General features: G+C 46.7%; 1 protein-coding gene across 5 annotated transcripts in view; it reads left to right on the top strand.

The window, feature by feature from the left end:
- Srgap3 (SLIT-ROBO Rho GTPase activating protein 3) overlaps positions 1–19,732 on the top strand; it is a 273,622-nt gene that overhangs the window by 135,606 nt on the left and 118,284 nt on the right. For all 5 annotated transcript variants that reach the window (XM_045133456.1, XM_004651477.3, XM_004651478.3 and 2 more), the window contains one exon: positions 14,631–14,793. In XM_045133456.1, coding sequence (XP_044989391.1) covers positions 14,631–14,793 — 163 coding nt within the window. The remainder of the gene's footprint in view (positions 1–14,630; positions 14,794–19,732) is intronic.

The following is a 19,732-nucleotide window of genomic DNA, read 5'->3' on the forward strand; positions in this document are numbered from 1 at the left end:
ACTTTCTTGCATAGGGCCTATGCCACACTAAGTCCTTCAGCTGGCTGTCCTGAGAAAGCCAGGATGTTTTACTGTTTCTTCATTTTAGAGTGCCCAACTATCCGATATGTTTTTTCTTGGGCCTGGAGGGTGAGACCTGGGGCTTGCCTCATTCTCATGGCAGTGAGCCTAGTTCTAGGGAGAAATGGGATATTTGTGAAAGAAAGGATGGAGAGAGGAGGAAGAGAAAGAAGGATAGGAAAGAAGAGAGAGGGGGAGAGGAAGGGAAAGAAAACGAAGGAAGGGAAAGGATTTGCTTGACTTTTGTAGTCCATTCTAGAGAGAGATTTGGTTCAAAGAGAGAATTGATTTGCTCAAATGTCACAGCAAATTGAGAATAGAACTTGGGCCGGAACTCCACTCTAGTTCCTCCACTCTTTGTCCGTGTGCCTGCCTCTTTTTGCTCTATGGTCTGCTTCTTTCCAAGCTCCAGCTCTTCCCATCCACCTGGGTGGTAGGAAAGCTTACAACTGTAGCAGGTTCTCAGTCAGGGCCAGACTCAGCTGGGCCAAGTTCATAGGGTTTGTGATTCAAAGTCCTGGATACTGGATAATGATTCCAGGTCTCTCTGGGGAAGTCACACATTAAGAAATATCATTGCATATATCTTCTTCCTGATTATAACTGGGGGATTTAGTGAAAGAACTAGTGGTTTTATACCAATTAAACTTCATGAAAATGTAAGAGGCTTCTTTTGCCAAGGACACACAGTGCATGGTAGGCTTGAGAATCCAGTATTCCTGACTTCTACTTCTGTTTCTTTCTCTAAGAAGCCATGTGGTCCTTTCTTTATTTGAAACAAGCATATTGAAGACATAGCTGTCAAACTCAGTGCTCAGAGCTGGAGACATAAAGATAAATAAGACATGGTCTCTGCTTTGACATGCTGAAATAAGAGCATGGCTTGGGGATGCTTGCTGTTGGAATGTTTAGGGTAGGCACCTATTCCCTAGGGCTGTGTCCTCTGAACCCACAATCCTTAGCATTTGATGTCACTTCCTACAGAAAGCTGATTCTGACTTTCATATATATGACACTCTGATGAACTTATTTACTTATTTTACCACAGGCCAGTCTGGCTCTCCAGTGATAAACATGGTAGACTTGCCACCTAGATGAAGGAAAGAGTTAAAAGATAAAACATAAAAAAGCAAATAAAAGAAGGGAAAATTGGGCTTGAGGAGGTGGCTCAGTGGGCAAAGTCCTTGTGTGGTGGTTTGAATATAGAAGGCTCCTCATAGCCTCATGTGTTTCAAATGCTTGGTCCTCAGCTCGTGGCCATTTGGAAGATGGAGCCTTGCTAGAGCAGATGTGTTGCTAGAGTCAGGCTTTAAGGTGTCAAAGCCCAGCTTTCCCCTTTCCAGAGCTCAGCTCACTCTCGTTTATTTCTGCCAGCTGCCATGGCAAGAAGTGCTTCCCAGACTCTCTTCTACCATCCTTTACCTGCCATGCTGAAGCTTCCCCCCTCAAGACTGTAAACTGAAATAAATCCTTTCCTCCTATCAGCTGCTTTTGTTCGGGTGGTCTGTCCCAACAAAGTAAAGGTAACTACATCATGTACAAGTATGGGAACCTGAGTTCTGATCCCCAATATCTATATAGAAGCCAGGTGAGACATGCATCAGTCGTTCTAGCACTGAGAAGATAGGAGGATTCCCAGGGCTCACAGTCTTGCTAATCTAGCCAAGCTCTAGGTTTTGCAAGAGACCTTGTCTCAAAAAGTTAGGTAAAGAGCAACAGAGGAAGATATCTGATGTTAACCTCTGACTTCCATACACACACGTGTGTGCCCACATATGTGCAGACACACATACTACACATGCAAAAAGGAGAAGAGACAAAAAACTGCAATCAAATGACTCCTTGAGGGGCATACAAAATGGTGATGTCCTCTAGTGTCATTTTGTGTAACAGCAATACCCTAAATTTTGTGAATTTCTTGATTTAATGGGTGAGGAGTGTGGACAGTGCTCAGTAGAGTGATTCTTCTGCTTTATGCAGACTAAGGCAGGTCAGTAATATTTATCTTGTGGCCAATCTGTTCTGGAGGGTCTAAGATGACTTTATTTGCATCACTAACATTTTTGTGTGGGATGGCAGGAAGGCTGGGCTCTGCTGGGCTATCTTCTTCCTGGAATGCCAGGGCCTCTCTGTTAGCTGAGCATCAGACATTGGCACAGTAGCTCCTCCCAGCTGGAGAACAAAATGCAGCTGTGGTTCTCATACACTCAGCTTGGGGGTGTCATGGTTTTGCCCCCTATATGCTTGGCCACAGCTATTTCAGCCCTTGCTCAGCTCTAGAGAGGGCAGTAAAGCCCTGCTCTCACTAGGGAGTAGGCGGGGGTTCTTTGGTCTCACACTGAGCTAGTACTGCACTCATGGAAGGCTTCTAGGGGGAGTGGTGTTTGTTCTGAGAGCTATAGAAGAGGAGAAGGAAAAGCTTATGAGACCGCGATGAAGATAGCAACTGGAACTCTGGGATGAGGGAGAGTGGGAAGCCCAACAGGCTTCCATGAAGGGAGTAGTGCCATTTGATTTGTATGTTTTAAATGCATGCACATATGTGCATGAGGGAGTGCACATGTATTCATGTGCTTGTGGAGGCCAGAGAATGGCCTTGGGTATCATCCCCCAGGAATGCTATCCTTTTATTTTTTATTTGAGACAGAGTTTCTCAGGGGCTTTGAGCTCACTCATTAGCTCGCCTGAATGGATAACTAGTGCTGGAGATTCTTCTGTCTCTGCTTCTCCTGTGCTGGGATTACAAGCTTGTGCCTCTATGCCTGGTATTTTTAAATGAATACTGAGGGTTGTGAGGCAAGCATTTTGCCAACCAAGCCATCTCAGCAGCCCCTAATATGTATTTTTAAAGTATATTTTATTTTTATTTATTTGAGAGAGAAAGAGAGAGAGAGAGAGATAAAAAGAGAGAAGGAATGGGGGCCAGGGCCTCCAGGCACTGCAAAAGAACTCCAGATGCATGTGTAACCTTGTTCATCTGGCTTTTGTGGGTCCTGTGGAATCAAACCTGGTCTTTTGGCTTTGCCGGCAAGTGCCTTAAACACTAAGTGACTCTCTAGACCCCCTAATATGGATTTTTAAAAGATCCCTCCCTGTTAGAGTTGGGGAGAGAATGATTTTGGGAATGTGTGGAGAGTAAAATAGTCTGGGAAAATTTTCAGGGCTTGAGTGGATGAAGGAGAGAAATCCAGAGTGACTCTCCTCACTGAATTGAGGTGGGAAGGACTTATGGAGGGAATCAGGCAAGGCCCAGGGTAATCACCTGTTATTTATCTGTTCCCTTTGGACAAGCACTGTGTTTCTAGGTCTGAGATGACCTAGAGGACAACTGGTAGGTTGGCCTTCCTAACACCTAGCAGAAGGTTTGATCCATTGTTGGCACTGTTTGTTGAATGGATGGATGGATGAGGTAAATAGAATTGTCATAGGAGGTATCTTCTGGTTGCCTTAAGAGATAGAGGAGGTCTTTGAAAGCATCCCTCAGTCATGTGCCCAGATCTGGTGCTGTGCTACTGACAGGATAGAGTGGATTTGGCAATGATCTCTCTGTTTGGAGAACAGGGCCCAGCACAGGGCTGTGGTGTAAAGCTTGGTCATCCAAGACTTCCTGAAATCTGGTATATCAGAAGCTCTGGAACATCGAACAGCTCTCCTGAAGGTTGTTGACCAGGTACTTTGAAGGGCCCCCTAGGATGATTTTCTAGATGATAAATAGTCTTCATTCTGTTTTTAGGGTTCACTAAGCTATCCTACTTGTCACCAGCATAAAATCTATAGTCCCTACCCTTTCCAGGCTGGGCCTGACAGAGCTTGGCTTTTCCTCCTCCCTGAGCTGGGAGAGTACTGTGGAAGGCAGGATGCAGGGAGCCTGAAACCTTCTTCTGCTCTGAATAAAATGGCTAGCCCCATGGAGATGGAAGATTCTTTGTAGTAAGGCTTTTTATTCCTCTAGAGATGTGTTTTCTAAATACCAGTACTTAGGGATATTTGGTAGGGAGGGAATAGGTAACAGAGAAGAAAAGGAAGAAGACAATAAAAAGGAAGAGAAGCAGGGGAGGGGGGAGGAAGGAGGAGAAAAAGAAGAAAAAAGATTGTATGTTTGGGAACCACTATCTTGTCTTAACCCCCTTAGAGATTCCAACACACATGAGTGTGTGCAAGGCTCTGAAATATTCTGCAATACATAAGCCCGATAACTTCTTTCTGAAAGCTAGCTGATTGTAGACCTTCCGCTCCACAGGATTGCTTATTTATTTATGAATCACAGGATGTCATGTAGCCCAGCCTGGCCTTGAGCTCCTTGTGTAGCTGAGGATGACCTTGGGCTTCTGATCTTCCTGCTTCCACCTCCAAAACTCTGGAACTACAAGTACGCCTCATCACAGAGTGCTGAGAATTGAACCCAGGGATTCATGCATGCGAGGCAAATACTCTACCAACTAAAATACAAGCCCAACCCTCCAGGACATATATTTCTATTTTATAAACTATTTTTCAAAAAAGTACTATTTGGGGTCCAAGGTGAAAAGCTCTGTTCTAAACAACCACTGATTACCTTCTGTAGTATTTAGTAGTGACATTCTATGAAAATACTGCTTCATTTTTGGAGTAACTCACTTGATTTTTGATAGCTCTCACTTTTCAAGACAATAGGCCTCATGAAATTCTGTTCAGAGGGGTCGAGTGTTACTGGCTGCTATGTGTACCACTGTGAAAAAGGGAATGGGGAATTTTATACAAATATGGTGGAGTGTTTGGGGAAAGTCAGTTTGGAAAGAGCTCGTTGTTACTGAGCTATATTCTATGCAGATGCCCTGTGCAGGGGCGTTTTAGAGCATCTTCCAGCTTTCCAGAGCAGTTGGAAGGGAGGATCCCAGCAAACATCTCACTTCATTTCCAAGAAAACACTTTTATTGGGGATGAAACATCACAGTTTTTCACAACTGTAGGCGCTTGCCTAAGAAGATGATATAATTCAGATTTAGCCTTCTAGGTTATTCCTAAACAGAGAAGCATTTTTTTTTTGGTAGTGTATAATTTGAGCCCATCAGTGTGCTCAGGATTCATGATTAAAAGGTTTTCTCAGAAAAGGTAGGGATGGGGAAACCCTCAGGGGTATGTCTCTCTGTTGATCATTACTGTTGCTATGGCTAGAACCACACTGGCAAGTTGTTAAGTTTTCAGATAGACCTCCTGTGTACCATGTGCCAAGTGTTCTAGCAGTTGAATAGCATGTATTGGGGCACCTTCCTGATAAATGGTGTGATCTAGGTAACAGATACCATGTTTATCTTTTTGGTTGAAAATATCAAGGTTTGGGGAAATTAAGCAACTTGCTCAGAGGGACACAGCTAGAGCATTAGGTAGCATGGGTAGGATTCAGATCATGGTTCATAAGGTTGCTTCTGTCTTTACTGTCTGTAGTTAGGATTGTTAACTCGTCTCGTTTCTCTGCCTGGGTCAGAGCTGGTCCTGAGTCACACATCCAACCAGACCACACCCTCCTTGTATGGGCATCAGCAGACCCTCCTCCTCAGAGGCTTCTCCAGCCTCCTCTGCAAAATCCCAGTCAGGGTCTTAGGCCTGCATTCTCTACCATTTGGCCTGTCTAGATATGTGTCTTTCATGGGGTTCAGGTCACATTAACAAGGGACCCAATCCCAAGTGCTGGGATTAAAGGCAATGAGTTATTCATCCACAGAGGCATACACACAAGAACCAGGTATTAAAGGGCAGCATACTGGACAGTCATATCTGAACAGTGTTCCTCAAAATAAGGGAGGGAATCACTGATGACCCCCAAGTCACAAATTGAATTCTCTTTCCATCTTTTCAGTGGCTCTGAGGAGAAAGTCTCAGCTGGCACCAGTGTGTTCATAATGCCTCTCTAATCTTCTCTCAGTAAGAGGAGATGAGATATTCAGCATATGTCTAAGGTTGAATAATGTTTAATTACTTTCACAGTTACCTTCTTATGACAAATATTTTTTTAAATAACTAAGACTAAGGAAAGTCCTTTGTATATATCTCTTTTAAAATTTTTGTTGCCGGGCGTGGTGGCACATGCCTTTAATCCCAGCACTTGGGAGGCAGAAGTAGGAGGATCACCATGAGTTTGAGGCCACCCTGAGACTACAGAGTTAATTCCAAGTCAGCCTGGACTAGAGTGAGACCTTGCCTTGAAAAACAAAAAAAAAATTTTTTTTTGTTTATTTTTCTTGCAAAACCTGGTGACCTGGGCTTGATTCCCCAGTGCCTGTGAAAAGCCAGGTGCACGAAGTGCACATAGATCTGGAGTTTGTTTACAGTGGCAAGAGGCCTGCCCTGGCGGACTCATTTTATTTCTTTCACTCTTTCTGTTTGCAAATAAACAAAACTATGAAAAAATTATTTATTTGTGTGTGTGCATGTGTGTGTCCAGGCATGCCAGTGGCTCGTGCTGCTGTGAATAAATCTCCATCTGGCTTCTATGTGAGTAGCTGGAAAATGAGCCCAGCTTGGCAGGCTTTTGTAAGAAAGCACCTTTAGCAGCTGAGCCATCTCCTCAGCCCCCTCATAAAGATATTTAGAAAAAGACCATCAATCTTTCTTCTTCCCTCCCTCCCTCCCTCCTTCCCTCCCTCCATCCCTCCTTCCCTCCCTCCCTTCCTCCCTTCCTTTCTTCCTTCCTTCCTCTCTCTATCTCTCTTTCAAATAAATAAAATGAAAAACAAAATAGAAAAAGATTATGAAGCTGGGCATAGTGGCGCCCACCTTTAATACCAGCTCTTGGGAGGCAGAGGTGGGAGGATCACTGTGAATTTGATGCCAACCTAGAACTACAGAATGAATTCTAGGTCAGCCTGGGCTAGAGTGAGACCCTACCTTGAAAACAAAACAAAACAAACAAACAAACAGAAACAACCAAAGGGGAGATACTGAGCAGGGTATTTCAGGATGGCAATGATCCTGATGCCACTGCAAGCTAACCTTGGGGACCCTTTCCAATTCCTCCTGGAAAATGAGCACCTTCCCTCACCTCCACCTTCCCTCACTTCCACCTTTCTGTCATCTTCTACCTTTCTATTCTCATCTCTGACAGAGATTGTAAGATTTAGAGTACAGTCTTGGTGATTGCTACAGTCCCTTCCTCCTTTTTTTTTTTTTTTTTTTTTTTTTTTTTCTGTTCAAGGTAGGGCCTCTAGCTCAGGCTGACCTGGAATTTACTATGTAAATTCAGGCTGGCCTCGAACTCACAGTGATCCTCCTACCTCTGACGCCCGAGTGCTGGGATTAAAGGCGTGCACCACCACACCCGGCTCCTTCCTCCTATTTTTCCATCTGTTTTTCTCTACTCTCACAGCAGGTTCCTTGGACTCCTTAGAGACTATAGTCAGCAAATTCCAACGTCTTAATCAGGTTGCCATGTATTTGTGTTTGTATGTGCCTAATATACACATATGCATCAACACCACTATATTTCTGTATTAAAAATGAAAAGCAGGTTTTAACAAACACTATGCATGTATGCTTAGTTTTGGCTTTTCTCTGTGAGGCTAATAGGATAAGAATGAATTTTGAGGATTATAGAGAACCTTATACCTTTCAAATTCCTTTGCTAGCCTTTAGCTGCTTAAACCATCCCAGGAATCCTGGTAGGGCCAGAAGAGTCAGTGAAAGTGTCATCACCCTCACTTGACAGTCAAGTGAGCTGAAGGCCAGGAATGGTGATCCCTAGCTTAGGATGCATGTGAAAGAAGTGGATGTAGGATCCCAGGGCAGGGCCCCTTCCTCTGCCTGGTACTGTGTTTTTACCATATATCGTACCCATTTCATAGGTGGATAAATCAAGGCACAGAGGTGTGCATGGGAGGAGATGGTTAGGTTGCCCAGGTATTTTTTTTTAATGGGGTGGGGATTTTCATTGCAGCACCTGACCAAGGATAGAGACCTGGTGCCGGGAGATGGTGTCCACTGCAGAAACTTTCCCTTCTGGAGGACCAGTATCCCAGGACACTGGATTTGGATTCATGGCTCTGCAGGCTTGGAATTGGATTCTGTTTGCTAAGCGGAATTTTCCAGCCCCCAGCAGAGAAGCTGGCAGAGCTGGCTTGCTGCTAATTTCATTTTCCTAACTCACCAGCTTGGCAAGGCTCAGCTTCTTCAACTTTGGTCTCTTGGAACCTCATACCCACCTCCCTTAGCCAAAGAAAGAAAGAAAGCTGTGACTCACCAGAAATGTTCATTGCTATTTTATGGCCATAGAAATGAAATATACATATATATTTCACATACGTATATGCAAAAGTTTCATCATTATGTCCTAGCTCAGCAGCTTCTCCTGCTGAGAGAGGCTCAGAATGTGTCTTTAATGAGAGAGGGCAGGCGTGGTTCACTTTGATGTCTTCCAAAAGGGAAATTGTAGCAGGCAAAGATGACTGCTGACAGGGAGAGCTGGGGACCAGGCTAAGGAATTTACTTTCAAAAGGAACAGGTGACCCCTAGAAAAGAAAGGACAACGGGTCCCTGAGGACCCATGCCCTGGTCCTGCTCTGCCTCCACTTTGTGTGCTGGTCCCTGCAGCCCCAGGACAGCCCATGTGACACATAGGACGGCTCTCCCTAGGACCCAGAAGGCCCCATGGGCCTCCCCTCTCACCTTACACTTTCTCTTGCCTGACCACATTGCTTCTAGTGTCCAGCCACACTGGCTTTGATTCAGTCCCTTAAATGCATATCCTGAGCTCCTGACTCCAGGGGCCTCTGCTTTCCCCAGGCAACTTTCCCAGCTTCTTCCCTTGGCTCCCTTCATTTCTTCAGAGCCCACTTTATTGACGCCCTTCCTCAGAGACACTTCAGTGACTCTTGAAGGCAGCCCAAGCCTCGTTTTCTGGGCTCTCACAGGACCATGCTCCTCTCCTCTAGAGCACCTTCTGCCCATCCAGATTTCTGTATACGTGGGATGCCTTAGGTGCTGCTGTCTATCTCAGCATCATTTTGTGGAGGCGGGAACTACACCTGTGTTGTGTTCAAGACTGTCCTGGGGGGCTGGAGAGATGGCTTAGCGGTTAAGCGCTCGCCTATGAAGCCTATGGACCCCGGTTCGAGGCTCGGTTCCCCAGGTCCCACGTTAGCCAGATGCACAAGGGGGCGCACGCGTCTGGAGTTCGTTTGCAGGGGCTGGAAGCCCTGGCGCGCCCATTCTCTCTCTCCCTCTATCTGTCTTTCTCTCTGTGTCTGTCGCTCTAAAATAAATAAATAAAAAATGAACAAAAAAAAAAATTTAAAAAAAAAAAAGACTGTCCTGGGGCCCAGCCCTAAAGAATGCTCAACACAATGCGCTGTTTAACATGGCTAACCCTGGGGAGCTCTTTGCTAGTGTCTATGGGATGGCTCGAGGAGCCAGTCCCCAAGCATAGGTTACCTGCACAAAGTCACACAGCTAGAATGGCAGACACAGGGGTTAGCACCTCCAGGCCTAGGGGTGTCTTTTTCACTATGCTGGATCCCATCTATGGCCCAGTGCGGTGCTGAGGGTCTAAAACTATTGTGACCAAGACCATACATGCCTGGTTTCCCCAGAGCAGCCAGCTCTATCCCTGCCCCAGCTCTGCACTGTGCACCCACATGATAGGGAGGAGGAGGGAGGGCGCAGGTTGGGTGGAACTTCAGAGTAAGCCTGCTGGTTAGATGGCAGATGAGGCTCACTGTCCCCTCCTACCCCTTTTCTTGGTCACAGATAGCAGGATTGAGCTGGCTCCCTCCCTCTCTGTGCCTGCAGCTTGCCAGGACCCTTGCCAGGTGGTTAGTGGCCCATGCCATTCTGTGGTTTCAGCTCTTATCCAGGACTTGCTACTAGTTTCCTGCCCCTCCCTGGCTTGTATCTCTCGCCCAGAAGGCTCCAGGGCCCTTTAGACCAGCCTTGTTCAGAGGAGACTCATTGTCTTTGTGGCTCCAGCTTGGACCACTTCATCCCAACACAGGAAGCCTTGCTCCCCTCCCCACCCCCGCGTGCGTCCAAACCAGAGAACGGGCGCGTCACCCTAGACCTTTTATCCTCTCTCTCAATTCCCACTGCCCCCCCCCCCCAGTCTTCAAGTCCAGCCCGTACTCAAGCATTGAAGCCTTCAGCGTCCCTCTTGCACTGGATGCGCCCCGCTGCCCTCTGCAGAGCGCCACAGGGAGGGTGGAAAGTGCACTGTCACCCTTTCACTTTCTTTCTCTTAATTCGTGCCGCGGCTCCTCGCTGAGCTCAGGACAAATTCACACTTCCTAATGGAACGTAAAGGCCTCTGTTGACTTCCCCACCCCCACCTGCCACCCTTCCTGCTGTCCTGAAGCGTCATGAGAGGCCCCCTCAGCTCACCCACGTACCCGCTGTTGTCTGGCTGGGCCTTCGGTTGTATTTCTGTATCTAGAAAGATCTTCCCTAGGAATGTCCAGCCCTGCCTTTGAATCTCAGTCTAGAAAGTGCTTTCTCCTGGATCGCATCCGTGTCGCCCTCCGCCAGGTCAGGGGGAGGTGGGCCTCTGCTTCATCTCCTTCCCATGAACACAAGAGAGGCTACGCCATCATTCCCCGTCTCCCAAGCATCTCCTATTCAAACGGAAGGCTTGCGGGGGAGGGGTCCCCAGCTTCGTCCCTGCTGCCCATGCAAGCCCTGGTTATACTTGGCGTACACGCCCGCATCCACACAGGGACAATGCATGAATGAAACGCCGAAGGAGTCCAGGCCGTCCACTGTTCTTGTCAGCTCAAGTCCTCAGCTGCTGCATGCCTCCTGCATCCCTTCTCCTCCTCTCTGCCTCTTCTTCAATCCAGTCTTGGGCTGTACCACCTGCGGGTCTTTCTACCCTTCTGTCTGGTCAAGCATCCTCATTAAGGGTCCCAACCCAGCCCTGTGCTTTGGAGCCTTTTCAAGATCACATCTTTTTCCTTTTCTCTGATACTTCCATAATTTTTACACGTTTAACTCCCAGATGCTGTTCAGTTCTTACATCACAGATCCAACCAAGTTCCTGAAGCAGTTTCAGTTACAGCTCAATTATCTCATCCTTCCATTTCCAGCACCACCTGGGAAGCAGTAAGGAATGGGATAGAAAGAGTGTTTTCTGCCCAGACTGCTTCTTCCTGTGCAGTTCTTGCCCCCAATAGCTCCGTATTCTTGGCATCCTCCCAACTGCTGAACATTCTAACTCGGACTATACAATAGAACCTTCTAAAGAGTGTTAAAAATGTCAATATCGGGCTGGAGAGATGGCTTAGCGGTTAAGCGCTTGCCTGTGAAGCCTAAGGACCCCGGTTCGAGGCTCGGTTCCCCAGGTCCCACGTTAGCCAGATGCACAAGGGGGCGCACGCATCTGGAGTTCGTTTGCAGAGGCTGGAAGCCCTGGCGCGCCCATTCTCTCTCTCTCCCTCTATCTGTCTTTCTCTCTGTGTCTGTCGCTCTCAAATAAATAAATAAATAAAATTAAAAAAAAATGTCAATATCAAGTTCTACCCAGACATTCTGACTCACTTGGTCTTGGTGTTTTTTTTTTTTTTTTTTTCCCCAAAGCTCCCCAGGTGACTGTAATGTGAATGACTGGCTCAGACTAAGTGGCCTGCAGAACAGAGCCCCAACTCCCCTGTCTGGTATTCCCTACTCCCTAAAGTCAGGCCTTGTCTTCCCAGATTATTTCCAACACCGCTCCTGTAGCACCCTCAGAATGCAAGTTCTCCGGAGACAGTTAACCACATTTGTGCCCACAGTTCCCCTTCCCATGATTTCATTCTTTCTTTCTCTGCCCTTCTGACTGGAAAACCCATGCCTATCCTTTAAGACTCAGCACAAATATGACCTTTTCTCTTGGGTTACTTTTCCAAAGTATCTACTTGGTAGCCTTGTTGCAGGGTGCTGGGAACAGTGACTACAATGGAAAGGGTCTCTGCTCTCAAAGACCCTGGTGACGTGAAGTGTGGGAACTGCCAACTAATGGCAGACTGTGCTGGGCAGTTTTCTGTTACTACAAAGCATTTCACCAGTAATCTTCTTATAAAGAGAAAAGGTTTATTTTGACTTACTGTCTTGGAGTTTCCAGTCCATGATAGGGCAGGCTACTGCATTTAGTTCTCATGTGGGAAGCTCATCATGGTGTGAGCTCACAGTGTGCAAAGCCTCTAACCTCATGGCAAGAAAGTGGAAGAGGAAAGGGCTGGGGTCTTACTACAGCACTGTACCAACGACCTCAACACCCTCAAACCTCTTAATGGTTCTCCATCTCCCAATAGCACTGTACTTGGAAGACAGAGTTTAACACATTGGCTACTGGGACACTTAAGGTCCAGCTATGACACAGAAGCTCCCAAAATTGGGCCTGCATGAGAATCCCCAGTAGGGCTTGTCAAGCCTTTGCATATCCCAAGGGTGTCTGGTTAAGTGGTCTCTGATGGTTCCGACATCCTGCATTTCCAACAAGTCTCCCAAGTGTTGCTGGTCCAGGGACCACACTTTGAGAACCAGTTCCTTGACACGTGACATAAGATGTTTTCTGGGGATGTATCATTTAAGTTGTACCTAGAGAGGAGGAGAAGGAGGCACCTGTAAGTGGATAGGCTAGCATGCTGGAGGCAGCAGGAAGGGCATGTGTACAGGTCCCAGGAGGGAAGAACCTAGAAAGAAAACATAACAGACTGTAAGTGTGTGAGCATGGGAAGAGTTGTCTGGACCTCCTGCAACTCCTCTATCAGGAAGGTGCTCTGTGTGTGTCTGAGTCATAGACCCTGCTCTTCTCCTTCTCTAATTCTTTTCTTCTGCCTTTGAGGCAGGGTCTGCATCACAGTCCCTGGGGCTATACACAGCCACCCAAGACCTGTCATGGAGTCAGTATTTCCAGTTGGGGATGGAGTTTAGAATTCCAGGTCTTTCCTTGGGCTGTCAGCAATGGAGAGACTGGTTTCTCCCTCTTTAGTTTTCCTCTTACACAGTCCTCAGTATATATATAAAATCTCCTGACAATCTGTGGTCGTAAAATGTTCTTAAGTGAAACCTATGTTGCTGGTCCAGTGACCACATTTTGAGAATCACTGTTACCAAGCCAAATTCTCTCCTTCAAAATTCTTGCTCCCAAGTTAGATTTTTAGTCCAGAAGAAGTTTCTTGAAGATAAGTGGGCCCTTCTCATCTGCCTTGGAGCTCCAGGGGCTAGGGACTTCTCCTTGGCTCTGAGGAGGAAGGTGTGGTCACACTGGGAGCCAGCAGAGTTGCCTTTCTCAAAGGCACTGGCCTTGCATGCTGTGTCTCCTGAGAGTGAAACTTTTCCAGCTCCTGGAACCATGTCTATTTAGGACACAGCAGGAATGAAGCAGGCCTGGGAGTGGTGGGTGGCTTTTTCCATCACATGTTGCCTTTCCAGTAATTCTTTGCACATGGAAAGCAGAGTAAGAGAAAGGGGTGTCAGAGGACGGGAACCCCATCGTAGATATGCCACACATGATGGTGGCTTGATTTGTGCTTGGGGTTCTAACTGCCCTCCCACCTTCCTGCCCAGAGAAGAGAACATACATGCCCTTTCCTGAAGCTCACAGATGGGTCTTGGGTAAAGGATAGACAGGTGACCAGTTTTCTTCATTTCATTAGCTCGGTCAGTGGTGGTATGCAGGTCAGAGGGTCTCAGACTTGTATGCACATTGAATCTCTTGGAAGCATCATTAAAATCCAGATTGCCAGGACCAGCATGAGCATTTATGTTTCAGCAGGTCTGACACATTCTTGGGGGATGCTTGTACTCCTGGCCTGGGGTACACTATGGATCCCCTGTTTTAGCATAATGTCCAGTCAGCTGAAAGTCTCATCAGTCACAGCTGGACAAAGGCATATTTGTCCTGCAGGTACTTAACTTGTTTTGTCCTTAAGCCCCCCTTCCATATGCAGCACCTGTGCCCCCCCGGCAGGCCATCTCTCACCAGCCCCACCGGGGATGAAGGCATTAGCTTGTAGGAGGCCAGGAGCTCCCTGGGGAAGGGCACAGGTGTCAAGTGCACAGTGGGTTTCAGGGGATGGGAGATGCCAGTGAGAGGAAAGAATTTTTGTTTTGGTTTTGTTTTTTGAGGTAGGGTCTCACTCTAGCTCAGGCTGACCTGGAAGTCACTATGTAGTCTCAGGGTGGCCTCAAATTTACAGCAATTCTCCTACCTCTGTCTCCCGAGTGCTGGGATTAAAGGCATGCGTCACCATGCCAGGCTAGAATTGTGTTTTTGTTCTTCTGTTGCCTAGTTCTAGAAACCATCTAAATAACTGAAAATGATCTGTTTAGTCTTTCTTAGCCCCTGGGAGATGGGACCCGGCATGGGGGAGGAACATGTGGCATGTGCCACATTCAAGTGGAGAGCAAAGGCCATAAGACTTAGCCAAAGACACGGTTCTGGACCAGCACTGCTCTCTAACTGTGGACGACCACTGTAGTTCTTCTAGACCATTTCCCCAGCTGTAAACAGTATGATAAAACTGATCTTGAGGAGTACCATGAGGGTCAAAGGGCCAAGGTAGGTGATGATGTGAACTGACAGGATGACCATTCCAGTAAAGCCAACCTGAGCTATTTTGTTCCCACAGGAAGGACCAATACCTCCTCTCGCCTGTGAACTGTTGGTATCTGGTGCTACATCAGACCCGGCGGGAGAGCCGAGACCATGCCACCCTCAATGACATCTTCATGAACAACGTCATCGTCCGCCTTTCCCAGATCAGTGAGGATGTCATCAGACTCTTCAAAAAGGTGGGCAAGCCAGCTTCTCTAGGTGTCCCAGGTCTCTGCCCCATACTAGTCATACCAATACTGAGCCACCAAGGCAGGATGTAGTCTGGGAATAAGGGACCAGAAAGACAGGTGTTGACCCCTGGTTGCACCTTTGAAAGTGTGCTAAACACTTGGATAACTACCACCACAAGAATAAAAACCATTGCAAAGGGGTTGGGGAGATAGCTCCGTGATTTTAGATGCTTGATTGCAAGCCTGCTGGCCCAAGTTCAATTGCCTAGTACCCATGTAAAGCACAAGCAGCCCTTGAGCCTGTAATCCCATGTACAAGTCACAATGAGAGGCAGAAGGACCCGTACATGCACATAGATATGCACAACAAGCCTTTACCTGGCTAGGCAAGTGGTGTACATATATTGTAGGAATCTGGAAAAATAGAGATGATGGACATAGATGCACAAAACTAAAATTGCCAGGTGTAGCGGTGCATGCCTTTAATCCTAGCACTTAGGAAACAATGTAGGAGGATTACTGTGAGTTCAAGGCTAGCTCGTGGCTACAGAGTGAGCTCCACGTCAACTTGGGCTACAGTGAGACCCTGCCTTGAAAAAAACAACAAAAAAATTAAATCAACAGAAATATTGCCACTAAATCTCTTTGAAATGCTAGGGATTTCTTTGTGTATACATATATGAATATATTTTCTAGGAGTCCTTATAAATTGTGTGTTTTCTACTGTGCACATATGTTTTTTCCCAAATGAGATCATACTGCATATGACAGTCTATATGTGACACCTAACACATCTAAGCAATGCTCCATTTCAAACTTTCCCACATCAAAAGTTTATTTCTGTAACATTTTGGATGACACATAGCATTTCGTTGTAGATAACTGTTCTAACTTATGTTCCTGATCTGTTACAGTTGAACACCCAGGTAATCTTCATTATTTTGCCCTCATCAGTCGTGCTGCTGGGAAATTCTGTTTCATTCAGTTTCTCAGGACCAGTTTCCACACGGGGAATTTTAGTCAGAAGCTGGTTCACTTTCCAGGTTTTTGGTGGAATGCCACATTACCTTGGAAAGCTTTTTCCCATGGGAGTATCTGGGAGCTTAGGGTGGAGGGGGCTTTCCATCCCTCTTGAGGCTTCTGTGCCCTGAGCTCCTGGTATAGAGGAGGGGTAAATGTGCGCGGTGCTGAACGTGCTCCCATGGGCGTTTGCGCAGCCTACAGCGGTGTGTTTTGGCCTGTCCTTTTGTCTTCTGAATGCGGCTGGAAGCCGCTGCTTGCCGGAGCAGTGTGAGAATTAAGTACAGGCGAGCGCAGAGGAGAGCCATGTTGCTGGGAGATGGTCTGTAGCATGGCCTCCGGAGCCAGATTCCATGTATGTTTTAGATTCATAATCTTGGTTAATCCTTTACGAATTGTGTGCCTTTGGGCTTGTGACTTAAACTCCTTCTGCCTCCATTTCCTCACTGGTGGTACGTACCAGATAGGGTATCTAGGTTTGAAGATGTGGTCCTCAGTGGAAAACAAGGAGGTTAGCCCAGATACATCATTGTCATGTGTAGTCTATGTGCTTTGGGGCTTGTTATTTAAATGACACGTGCCTCAGTTTCCTTACTTGTGAAATGGGGTAGAAATACCCCTGGGCAGTTGGCAGCCCAGCTGGCCCTGAAAGCTGGCTGTGGTCATAAGACCATAGGGACAATTCTTACACATTATATAGCTTGGCTTTTCTTGCCAGATGCAACTTAGAAATGCGGTGACCTGGGATTGCTAGAAACATAAAGAAGGGGACAGTGAATTTAAAATGGAATCATCTCTGCATGGCCCATGTTTGGGTTGTTCATTTTGAAGTTTACTTCTAGGCAAAACTGCAACCACACAATGCACTTCTGGTCTCTTCCTGGGGCCATGTTTATGAAATGTGGTCTGAGTTTAATATTTGCATAAGCAAACATAATTAGGAAGGTAAATACAGTGCAGAAAACAATCACACAGTGCTTGGCAAAGGCCAGCGAAGGACTTCAGATGCCTGTCAGTTTGGAGACCTGGTCCGGTCTCGGGCCCCAGCCTGCTGCGGCTGTCACAGCGTTGCTCCTGGGCGGGAGTGACTCACAGGGAAGGGGTCATGGGGGCCTTTAGGAAATGAAGGCTCTTTTTTCCTGAGCTGAGCCCTGGGACAAGTGAGATAAATCTTTTCGTTTCTCATTTAGGCTGACAGCATCCTGACTTGTGATGGAGGTTAACAGGGTGGAAAATAATGAAAAAATGTCCACAGCTGAGCTCCTGGCTGCCTCATTACTTGGGCCTGTCCTAGAGAACAAAGGAAGTGGCCCAGCCCCTGTGGGCTAGGAGAGCATCTGGAACAAGCCCGGCTGGCTGGTTTAGCACAGTGAGGCCCCTTTGTGTTGCCCCTGGTGTGCATAACTCAGCTGAAGCCTGTGCTCCTTATGTAAGGAGAACTTTCGCAGCTCCACGATGCCACTAGCCAGCCACTGGGAAGCTGGGCACTAGGAAGGCTGGGGGAGAAACTCACCCCACTTTACAGATGTGAAAACACCTTGGAAAGCTACAAGGAGACATGGTGGATTTGGACCCTTGTCACCACTGTGGATGGACCTTTGGAATTTGTCTCCAAACTGCCTCACTGACTACCTTGGCAAGTCTCTTTGAGCCTTAGTTTTCTCATCTGGGAAATGTAGCTGGTAAAATGCCTAAGTCAGGGGCTGCTTGGGCCAATAGAGGTAGGTCAGACGTCTAGCACAGGTGTGGCACCCAGTAGGTGCGCATGGAATGGACATTCACTAATGACCTATAAGGATGGATGTCCTCCCTGAGCCTGAGATGGGATGCCAGTGCTTGGGTGCATGTTTCTTGACCACCCACCCAAAGGTGGGAGTGACTTTTAGGCCAGAATACTTCTTGTTCCTACCTTCGTTCTGGCTTTGGCCTTGGAGGACTGTAATGCCCGCCATCCTCTCACAGATTTGGGATATTATATGACTGAAAATGACCTTCCTATGATTCTCTGTTTCCTCTTTCAGAGTGACCTCTGTTCTTAAGAGGTGAGTCAGTGCTATAAATTCCAGAAGCCCAGCCAGGCCTTGTCATTCCAGCTACTTGGCAGGCTGAGGCAGGAAGATCATATGTTCATGACCTGGGTCAATTTAGTGAGACCCTTTCTCAAATTTAAAACATAAAAAAGGGCTTGAGATGTGGCTCAGTGGTTGAGGACTTATTAAGCATATGTGAAACTCTGGATTCAATCCCCAGTACTTGGGGGAAAACTCCAGAAGACAATGCAGATGTACTTGCTTTAAGGGAGTGGGGATATATATCAGACATGGCAAAATGGCATTAAATAAGGCCTTAGAGGCCATTCAAAATGATTAAACCTCATGTTTGTGGACAACAGAAATACAAATCAACCTACTCAAGAAAGAAAGGAGACTTTCCAGCTCTTCCAGGGGAAGAAGGGTGCTATCAGAAAACAGCCTCCCTGCAATGTGGCTCCAGTTTCCTGTTAACCATATTTTGGCAGAGGGTTACCTTGTCAGGCCTGTATCCTACCTGCTTTAGGTCCTTCTTCCTAGTGTTGGGTCTTCTGGGCTCTGATTGGTCCATCAAAGTCACATGAGCTCTCCTGAAGCTACATTCGTGGCTAGGGAACTGAAGTGTCCTGACTGACCAGGCCTAGGAAAGAGGCCCACCCCTGGAGCCCAAGGTACACTCAACTGCACTGACCCACTGGACTGATGATGGGTAAGAGATGGTTCTCCAAGAAAAACTGGGATAACTTTATAAAAAGAGTTAAAAACTCAGTAGATGACCACTGGATTCCCAATTCTAGTCTTTATTGTCCTCTATAGATGTCCCTCAGCAAAGGTCACTTACTAATTTCAGAATCGCTCATTCCATCAGGGGACAGCTGTGATCAATAAAACTCTTCCAATGCTGAAATGCAACCTTACAGTGTTTCCACTCATGGGTCTCAGTCACACCCTCGAGAGCCACAGAGATCCAGTCCATGTGAATGTCTGTCCGTTGCTTCAAGCCAGAAATCATGATGATCACCCAGGAATTCGTAGCCTGAGAGCCAACATTCCAATTCATTCAGAATGTGATTTGGCTTTGTGGTCTCTCCCCATTTTCAGTCACTCACTGGGCCATACTGAGTCTTCCTTGGCCTGTAGACATTCATGCTTAAAAGCAGTCAAAAGGAAGGGCTGACCAGCTCAGAGTGGAGCAGAGCTATTCGGACACTCCCTCTCTAATACTGACACGTCTGCCTTAAGTTGGTGGTTGTCTCAGTTTATGATTGACACTCTTAAGGTCTCAGTCAGCTGACACATCCAGGTGTTTTGTACTAATTATTTTTATAAATATTTTATTTTATTTTTTTAAATTTTATATATATATTTTTTGGTTTTTCAAGGTAGGGTCTCACTCTGGTCCAGGCTGACCTGGAACTCACTCTGTAGCTCCAGGGTGGCCTTGAACTCACAGTGATCCTCCCACCTCTGCCTCCCGAGTGCTGGGATTAAAGGCGTGCGCCACCACGGCCGGCAAATATTTTATTTTTATTTGAGAGAGAGAGAATGGACACACCAGGGCCTCCAGCCATTGCAAATGAATTTCAGATGCATGCACCACCTTGTGCATCTGGTTTACACTGGAGAATCAACCCTGGGTCCTTAGACTTCACAGGCAAGTGCCTTAACTGCTAAGCCATCTTTCAGTCCTTAATTATTTTTTAATGTTGCCTGAATTCTACATTTCTGTTTCTTTATATTTCCATTTGCCTGTCAAAGACTTCATTTTATTAGATTCTAAACAGCATCACGCAGCATAAGGGTGGCCTTCCCAAGAGGCACAGCGTCCTTCTCTGTGAGAAACACCTATTTGTAACTTCTCGCATCTCCCTTGTTTATTTGCCTTCTTCTGGGGA

Source organism: Jaculus jaculus, chromosome 14 (genome assembly GCF_020740685.1).
Source record: "Jaculus jaculus isolate mJacJac1 chromosome 14, mJacJac1.mat.Y.cur, whole genome shotgun sequence".
Classification (NCBI taxonomy): domain Eukaryota; kingdom Metazoa; phylum Chordata; class Mammalia; order Rodentia; family Dipodidae; genus Jaculus; species Jaculus jaculus.